The following is a 9,716-nucleotide window of genomic DNA, read 5'->3' on the forward strand; positions in this document are numbered from 1 at the left end:
GGTTCCCTCTTTTTCTATTTCATGGAATAATTTGAGGGGAATTGGTGTTAGTTCTTCTTTGAAGGTCTGGTAGAGCTCAGCTGAGAATCAATCTGGCCCTGTGCTTTTCTTTTTTAGTAGGCTTTTGACAGCATTTTAAAATTCTTTGCTTGAAATTGATCTGTTTATACTTTATACTTCCTCCTGATTTAATTTAGGTAGGTCATTTGTCTCTAAAAATTTGTTGATGTCTTCAAGACTTTTTACCTTATTGAGTATAACTTTTCAAAGTAGATTATGATTATTCTCTGTATTTCAGTAGTGTCTCTGGTGACATTTCCTTTTTCATCACAAATTTGGTAATTTGAGGTTTTTTCCCTTCTTTTTCTCAGCTTGACTAAGAGTTTATGATTTATGTTTTTCCTAGAACTAACTTTTTGGTATGTTATTTTTTTGAAATTTTTTCATTTCAATTTCATTGATTTCAGCTTTTATTTTAATTATTTCTTGTCTTCTACTGCTCCTGGTGTTGATGTCTTCTTTTTCTAGGGCTTTATATTGGATTATTTATTAGGTGACTTTCTATTCTAATGAATTAGCTCAAAGCAATGAATATTCCTCTTAGAACCAACTTCATAGTGTCCCAGAGATTTTGATAAGTTGTGTTGCTATTCTTATTTGCCTCTCAATATTTTTATTTCATTCATGATTTCTTCTGTTCTCCATTGGTCATTCAATAGTACATTATTTATTCTCCAGTTGTCATAGTAGCTTCTATTTTATATTTTGTCATTGATTTCTAATTTCATTCCATTATGATCTGATAGAATGCAAGGTATCATCTCTATTTTTTATATTTCCTAAGAGTTGCTTTATGGCCTATGATATGATATACTTTAGAGTAGCATTCATGTACTGCTGAGAAGAAAACATATTAATAAATTGATGGATGAAATATTCTATATATGTCTGTGAGGTCTAAATTATTAATTGTAATTTTTTAGTTCTTTAGCTTCTTTATTTGATTTTTGTTTGGAGTATCAATCCAATGATGAGAGAGGCATGTTAAAGTCACCCAGTATTATTGTGTTGTGGTCTACTTGATTCTTGAAATTGAGAAGAGTTTGTTTGATATACATAGATGCCCCACTGTTTGTGCATAAATATCTATGATTTTTTGCCTTGTTGATATATACTTACCTTAAACAGTATGAAATAACCTTCTTTTTCCATTATGATTAACGTTAGCTTGAAGACTATCTGATGTGAGGATAGAAAATCCTGCTTGTTTACAAGATCCATGGTGCCGCGACCCCTCGCAGGCAAGGGAAAACACGACACAGGATTCTTCCTTCAGCAGTTTATTCAGGCCTTGATTCACGTATCATCTTCTAGTGACCCGTCGCCGAGCGCCCAAGCACAGCCTAATAAAGCCTCCAGCATACCAATCTTAAGCTGCCACGTGGACCTTTCTCATAGGGTGGGAAGGGATTGCGTGCCAATTCTCCATATTAGGAGTTGTTTATCACAGGCCACAGTGGAAGCCGGCGCCATCTTCTAATGGCGGCCACGGTCTAATTAGAACGGCTCACCACAGTTCCCCCTTCTGTTTTATAAAACAATGCAGGCGAAAGTAGAGGTCCTATCCCACTGTGCAGAAGTGGCTGCAATGTATGGTTCAGTCCTAAGGAGGGCCCTTCCCTAGACCTGGTCCCATATCAGCCGACGCCTTTTTTCGTAGGGCGGGGCGTGGACGTCAAACCCGCATGCAATAGGACATGCTTTCCTTGAGGTCCGTTGAGGGATCACTCAAGTGCAGTGCCTTGCCTCGCATCCTGCATCGTGACGACGGCGAGAAGTAGGATAACACAGGTAGCCTGGTAATAATGACAAAATTTAAGTTGGCAACACAATCCCTAAGCCCCAGAGGAAGGTAAAGAGTCTGTAGCCGAGAAGAAAGACCAGTCCTGAAACCCATCTGCGTGCAATGGTAACAAGACCTGCAGAGTGCAAGGGCTATTCAGCACTGGGAGAGAATAAGGAAGAGGACAGGCCAATCCCAGTGCAATGTGAAACTAACTTGGGGTGCAATGGCCCTGCCCAGAAATCACTGTTTAAGATGTGCAAGCCAGATTTGTGGAGAAATGCCATTTTCTAAGGCCGCAAGAGCCTGTACAATCATAGCCTTTTCTTGTGCATGGCGAGTTTTAAGGCGACAGAGAAGCCACAAACAAAGTATAACACCGAAGCAACACATTGCCCCAAAAATGCCCACTCCCACCCATTCCTTAAAGAAGGAAAAGGCAGAGGATAGCCAACTGGTGAATTGACCCAAAGTCACTGGTTCGACACGGGTACTATTCAAAACAGCAATCTGAGTTAGTTGAGACTGGATCAAGTTTTCTGCTTCCATGGACCAGGTTCCGGATAGATACTCCCCGATGATGCGGGAGGCATTTCTGGAATCATTAAATCTGACAGAGGTTATACATAAATGCGCACGTTGATCGACACAACCCAAATGTACTAGATCAAACAACTCCTCAACTTGAGCTTGAAGCAGATCTATCCTTTGATTAGCAGCCAGAATCCCAGATAAAATGTGTTGATTAATTCTACTTTGAGATTCAAGTATGGTGGATGTTTGTTGAATAACCTGATTAATAGTGGCAGCAGTTTGTACCTGGCTGGCCATGGCTACTCCAGCTGTAACTGCTGCAGCAGCAGATACCGCCACAGCTGTCACTATAGCTGCCGTAATTCCAAAATCTCTACGGGCTCTAATCAGTTCAACAATAGGAAAAGACTCTGGATCTGCAGTAACCGGAATCGGGACAAAGGTCGGAACTTTCATAACCACTGCCGTAGTCCAGGAGCCATTCCAACACTCAGACAAATAGCAGGTAATATTAGAACAATTAAGCATCCCCTGTGATGTATCATTAGCCAAAATAAACAGGAACGGAGATTGGAGACAGACTGCTGCGGAGGGTAATGTAGCATTAGATAATTGTGAATTATTTGCAGAAATTTTAAGCCTCCTACCTCGCTCCGAGTCTTGGGTACTGCCAGAAACATTAAACAGCCAACTTTGGACTCCTCGTAATTGAGCCAAAGCGGAAATATCAGCTGTGGCTCCCTTTTCATTGGAAATCAACCATTGAAACCAAGACCAACCTGCTCCTATAGAGGAATTATTGTTGGAAGAATTATACAAGTATCTTTTAAGAGAGGGGGAAAGGGAGAAACCTTTAGCGACCTGATGTTTCTCCCAAGAATGATCTTGGCAAGGCGTGAATGTTGGGGGGAAGCCACACTCAGGAGTGCAATAAGGAGAAGCCTTAAAATGAGTGGCATTAGAGGTCTGATTAGAAGGAGACAACGGAATTAACACCTGGGAAGTAATGGCCAGAGTGGTAATATTAAGCTCAGAAGTATTTGTCAAGCTTCCTGAGCCCTGGTTTTTCCCTGAGCTAATTTGTAGGAGCACTGCACCCAAAACTCCCTGCGAGATCCGACTGTACTGCAATGGGTCCTCCCAGTTAGTCAAGTTCTTAAGTTTTAAATGGATGCAATCACCCTTGGAAAAACTGAAGCAAAAAACTCCTGTGAGATTGATGCTGGAGAGATTGAAGGACCGATCTTGGTCCCCTCTAGGGGAAACACAAGGAGCAGACATCTCACATGAAGTAGAAAAAAGAGTGGGGAGAACACTAGAATTGCTATGAACCGGCATCGGCATTGGCCACGTTCGAGCTACCGCCCACCACTGCATTGATGTCCCCTGTACCATCGATATCAGCATTAGAACCAGGACACTCAGTAGAAGGATGGTCCTCATCATGAGATTGTTGTAGCGCCTCCTGTTGTTGGTTGATTGATGTCGGGACTCTTCTTGTCAGGCGTTCTGGAACCCACACCGGCTCCGTCCGGTCCTGTGGGAAAACACAGACGGAACCTCGTGCCCATGCCAGCACGGGATCAGGCCCATACCATTGTCCAGAAAGTACATCTTTCCACTTAACGTGCCCAAAGTTCGGGGCAGAGGGCGAACAGTGCCTAGTCGCAGCAGAGCGCCCTTGGATGTCCAAATTCAAGAAATTAATAGTAAATAGAGCCAGGGAGAGGCGCTCTTTCGGGGTGTGGCCTAAGCCAATTCCCCCTTTTTGTTTTATTAACATCTCTTTTAGAGTCTTATGAGCACGCTCTACAATACCCTGACCTTGTGGATTGTAAGGTAAACCATGGACAAGCTGGATACCCATCTGGCTGCAAAAGGAAGAAAATTGTCGTCCAGTATACGCTGGACCATTGTCCGTTTTAATGGTCTGTGGTAAGCCCCATGCTGCCCAGGCTTCCAAGCAATGCGTGATAACATTTCCAGCCTTTTCACCAGACAAAGCAGAAGCATGGATAATGCCAGAACAAGTATCCACAGACACATGGACATACTTAAGCTTGCCAAAGTCAGGGATATGAGTGACATCCATTTGCCATATTGTTAAAGACCGCAAACCACGAGGATTTACGCCCACAGAAGGAGGATGATGCAAAATGACGCAATTAGGGCAATCCAAGACAATCTGGCGAGCATCAGCACGGGAGATAGTAAAGCGCTTTTGAAGTGCTCGTGCATTAACATGAAATTTACTGTGAAAGTTTCTAGCTTGGTCTAAGGAGGAAACGAGGAACATCCAAGAAGGACGAGTAGCAAGGTCAGCTTGGGCATTGCCAGCAGAAAGAGCACCCGGTAAACCTGTGTGAGCTCGAATATGCAAAGGGTAAAAACAGGCGGAGCGATTCCAAATCAGTGTTTGAAGATGGAGAAAAAGGGAAGACATTACTCCTGATGTGTGTATGGGACCCACTGCTTCCAACACCTTTAAAGCTTGAACTACATAAATAGAATCTGAGATTAAGTTAAAAGGAAATGGACATTGTTCAAATACTTTTATGACAATTTGTAACTCCACCCATTGTGGATTGCCAGGAGCAAACTGATGTTGGATAGGAGGTTGATCATTTACCACATAGGCTCCAATACCAGTTTTGGATCCATCTGTAAAGATATTTGCAGCTCCTGGGATAGGCGTAGAAGAAGTGATTTTAGGAAAAATGATAGGATGTTCCTTAACAAATGTTATAAGAGGATGTGAAGGATAGTGATTATCTATCTCTCCTGGAAAAGAGCATCGCAATATAGCCCAATTATCCAGGTTAGCACACAAAACTTGAATTTGTTGACACGTATAAGGGACAATCACAGACGTCGGAGGAAAACCAAAAAATTGTATACTTTGTTGTATCCCTAACATAGCTAAGGAAGCAACTGCATCAGGATAATACTCAAGGGATTTTCCAGGGGATATACGTGGATGTATCCACAATAAAGGACCATCTTGCCATAAAACTCCAGTGGGTTGCCGTACAGTGGCGAGCACACATAATTGAAGAGGCTTATCCTCTTGAAGCCTGCAAAGGCTAGCATGTTGTATAGCCTCCTCCACTTTCAGCAGCGCTGACCTTGCTTCCTCAGTAAGATGCCGAGGGGAAGAAAGGTCTGAATCACCTTTAAGAATTTCATACAAGGGTTTTAATTCAGCATTGGGAATATGTAAATAACCCCTAATCCAATTTATGTCACCCAATAATTTTTGGAAATCATTTAAGGTACGTAAATTATCAGTCCTGAGAGTCACCTTTTGGGGTGTAATAGTTTTACAAGAGATACTAGCACCAAGATAATCAATAGAACCTCCTGTTTGTACTTTATCAGGTGAAATAAGCAAGCCCTTTGATTGTAATAAATGTACCAAATCAGTGTAAGCTGCTTCCAACATATTTTTGGTTTTGGCTGCCAGCAATATATCATCCATATAATGTATACACTTTAACAATGGATACTTTTGTCTGAGTGGAACAATGGTCGCTCCTACAAACATTTGACACATTGTAGGACTATTGGCCATGCCTTGAGGCAAAACCACCCATTCAAACCTTTGATCAGGTTCCTCATGATTACATGAAGGCAGAGTAAAAGCAAAACGTTCGGAGTCCTGAGGATGCAATGGAATGGAAAAGAAACAATCTTTAATGTCTATACATATCACTGGCCAATTTTTTGGAATTGTTGAAAGCAAAGGCAAACCTCTCTGAATGGGTCCCATGAGCTGCATTTGAGCATTAATGGCCCGTAGATCATGTAACAACCGCCATTTTCCAGACCTTTTTTTAATAATAAATATGGGTGTATTCCATGGAGAAGTGGAGGGTTTTATATGACCCAACTTTAATTGTTCTTGTACTAAAGCATAAGCTGCAGTCAATTTTTCAGAGGGGAGCGGCCACTGAGGAACCCACACCGGCTCCCCTGTTTTCCAGGTAATGGGCACCTGATCCTCAGCGGCCCCTAAGAAAAACCCAGCCTATGTCTATCAAGTTTTTGTTGAGGTTCTAAAGGATGTCTACGCCCCTGCAAATTTTTTCCTAATCCAAAACCTGGTCTATATCCCATGTCCTGCATTATCTTTTGGGCAACTGGTGAATATTCATTACTAAGTTGAAACCCCATGTCCTTCATAAGATCACGTCCCCATAGAGAGATTGGGAGATCGAGCACATATGGTTGAAAAGTGCCAGAACGTCCTTCAGAATCTTTCCATGATAAATGCCTGCAGCTGACTTGTGGAGCTTGAGCGTATCCCAAACCTCTTAGTGATTGATTTGAGAGCTGCACCGGCCACCCCTTTGACCAGTCCTTTAATGCAATTATGCTACGATCCGCCCCAGTATCTAGTAAACCTAAAATTGATTTGCCCTCTATAGTTAACTTTAAAGTGGGACGGTCATCCATATCTAAGGACAGGTAAACACAATTCCCTCCGGTAGTTCCAATTTCAGCACTTGTCCTTAAAAAGGAATCAGCAGGAAAGCGGGTATGTAAACTGGGTAAAATTAGCAATTGAGCAACCCGGTCTCCTGGGGAGATGGACACAATGCCTTTTGGAGCTTCCACCATAACCTTCACTGTTCCCACCGTATCCGGATTAATAATCCCAGGGAAAACATGAAGGCCTTGTAGGACGGAGGAAGCACGCCCAATTAACAAGCCCACAGTGCCAGGTGGTAAAGGTCCTTTAAACTCAGTTTCCACCAACTGGACTCCCATTTTGGGAGTTAATACGAGTCTGGTGGTGGAGCAGAGGTCCAGTCCCGCGGCACCTGCAGTGGCTCTCCGCGATTCTTGGGATGACGCAGGGACGGCCATGACTCGTTCTCCATTGTCCCATTTTCCATTGCCCCATATATTTGTGGGCCCTGGGGTCGGGGGCCCCCCCGGCCGTTTTTTGACATGTTTCTATCTTTTAAAGGTTGACCATGTATATCTCTGACGGACCTACACTCATTAGCCCAATGCTTTCCCTTTTTACATCTGGGGCATAAGCCCGGTTGACGGCTAACAGAGGTGGGCTCAATTTTGGATGTTCCCTTCTTGTTAGGACATTCTCGTTTAAAATGTCCTCCTTGACCGCACCCAAAACACTTTCCGACAACAGGGCTGGATTTATGTGATAATTGAAGGACAGCAGCAGCAAGGCCTGCATTAGTTAACGGCCCACCTATTTCTCTACAGACTTTCATCCAGGCCTCTATGCCTTTGTTTTTATAAGGAGTAATAGCTGCTTTACATTCTTTAGTACATTGTTCAAAGACAAGTTGTTTAATCAAGGGCATTGCTCTATCAGGGTCACCAAAGATTTTTCCTGCGGCGTCCACCATCCTGGCAACAAAGTCTGAGAAAGGTTCTGTGGGGCCTTGTATAATTTTAGTCAAATTGCCAGACACTTCTCCTCTATTTGGGAGTGATTTCCATGCACGGATACAAATGTTATTAATCTGTTCATATACCTCAGGGGGGTATCCTGTTTGTTGATTAGCAAACCTGCCTTGTCCCAAAAGCATATCCTTATCCCAGGCAGGGCGTCCCGCTGCATGATTTTGGGCAGCTTGCTCTACTGCACCCTCTAGCATAAATGCTCTCCAATCCAAGTATTTCCCTGGGGAAACACAAGCGCGGACTAGACTAGCCCAATCTGAAGGAGTCATGCAAAATCTAGTAAGTCCCTCCACCTGAGTAAGGGTGAAAGCGGCATCTACGCCATAAGTCCGGACAGATTCTGCCAAGGTTTTAATTATCTTAAAGTCTAAAGGCTCATGATATCTTCCCCTGTTATTGTCCTGAAATACAGGGTATGCAAGTCCCATATCTGTATTAACTGTCCTCCAAACTTGCACATGAAAAGATCTCCCAGAACCTTGGCTTCCCCCCACATACGGGGGTGGGGCAACAGGCACCATATCTTCTTCTAGATATTCTACCTCCTCCTCCTCAGAGTTTTGTTGACCAATATTAGCTCCCTTCCCCTTCTTACAGTAGGCCTTTTTCTTCTTTTTCATTTTTATCTTACGTAGTTGTTGTAACAATATATCAAGGTCCTCAGAACTCTCTGAGTCGCTTGTGTTCTCAGGCGTTTTTAATTCGGTCAAGTCTGGGTAGAGCCTTCTCCTATTTTTATTTTCAGGCTCTTTTGCCTTCTCACTACTCTTACTCTTAATACTCTCTGCCACTTCACTATGTGATCCTTCAGATTTTTCCTCATGTAGTTGCTCAAGAACAGCCTGACCCTCACTCACAGCTTCGTGGCATTTACCATCTGTTATACATCCTCTAACTAACTTCCAAAGTGGTATAACGCCACCCTCCAAGGTACCTTGCTCATGAGCGAAATCCAGATCTTTCCCTAACTTATCCCAGCTAGGAATCGTAAGACTCCCTGAAAAGGCAAACCAAGGAGCTGCTATATCAGCTTCTCTCAAAAACATCTGCAAAGTGCTCTGCTTTACCTTAAGTCCTTTTGAACGTAACAACCCATCTAGGGCCAACAAAATTGGGCTTGAAGAGGCAGTGCCCATAATGTCTCCAAAGATATAATGAAAGTAAAAATACAAATCCCCGCTCTCTCCTTATTTACAGGGGAGCGTCCTTTTTTCCGCTCTCTCTTTATTTACAGAGAGAGCACCCCGCTATTTGCTTGCGGATTCCCACTTTACCTGGGAACTTACCGGTGCACCACCCTGACTGCTGAAAGTTCTGGATCCTGGGTTCGAGGAATATAATTCCCCATCCGGGCCACCAATTGCCACGACCCCTCGCCGGCAAGGGAAAACACGACACAGGATTCTTCCTTCAGCAGTTTATTCAGGCCTTGATTCATTTATCATCTTCTAGTGACCCGTCGCCGAGCGCCCAAGCACAGCCTAATAAAGCCTCCAGCATACCAATCTTAAGCTGCCACGTGGACCTTTCTCATAGGGTGGGAAGGGATTGCGTGCCAATTCTCCATATTAGGAGTTGTTTATCACAGGCCACAGTGGAAGCCGGCGCCATCTTCTAATGGCGGCCATGGTCTAATTAGAACGGCTCACCACACCATGGGAATAATACGTTTTTCCCACCCTTTTACCTTCAGTCTGTGGATGTCTTTGCCTATAAGATGAGTATCTTGGAGTCAGCTTATTGTTGAGTAAATAAGGCAGTTTTAGAGAATTCCAACAAATCAATTTATTAGAAACCGTATATTGTTCACATGTACAAGTGACTTGTCTGTCAACCACAGTACACTTGTTAAGAATCACTTCAAAGCCTTTGCTTCTGTGTGTCCACCAGTCCTAAACTA

General features: G+C 43.2%; 1 protein-coding gene across 1 annotated transcript; it reads right to left on the minus strand.

Moving 5' to 3' along the window:
• Window positions 1-3,019: 3,019 nt before the first annotated feature.
• LOC125618274 (endogenous retrovirus group K member 6 Gag polyprotein-like) lies at window positions 3,020-8,906 on the minus strand. Its single transcript, XM_048808673.1, has 2 exons — window positions 8,028-8,906; window positions 3,020-3,080 (listed from the first exon to the last, which is right to left on the minus strand). Coding segments are annotated over exons 1-2 (837 nt in total). The 5' UTR covers window positions 8,863-8,906; the 3' UTR covers window positions 3,020-3,078.
• Window positions 8,907-9,716: the final 810 nt, after the last annotated feature.

The sequence above is a fragment of the Marmota marmota genome, unplaced genomic scaffold (genome assembly GCF_001458135.2).
Source record: "Marmota marmota marmota unplaced genomic scaffold, marMar, whole genome shotgun sequence".
In the NCBI taxonomy this organism is placed as follows: Eukaryota; Metazoa; Chordata; class Mammalia; order Rodentia; family Sciuridae; genus Marmota; species Marmota marmota.

Bases quoted from the DNA above. Each gene is read 5' to 3' on its own strand.
- LOC125618274 (XM_048808673.1), bottom strand. From the start codon at position 8,862: ATGTTTTTGAGAGAAGCTGATATAGCAGCTCCTTGGTTTGCCTTTTCA.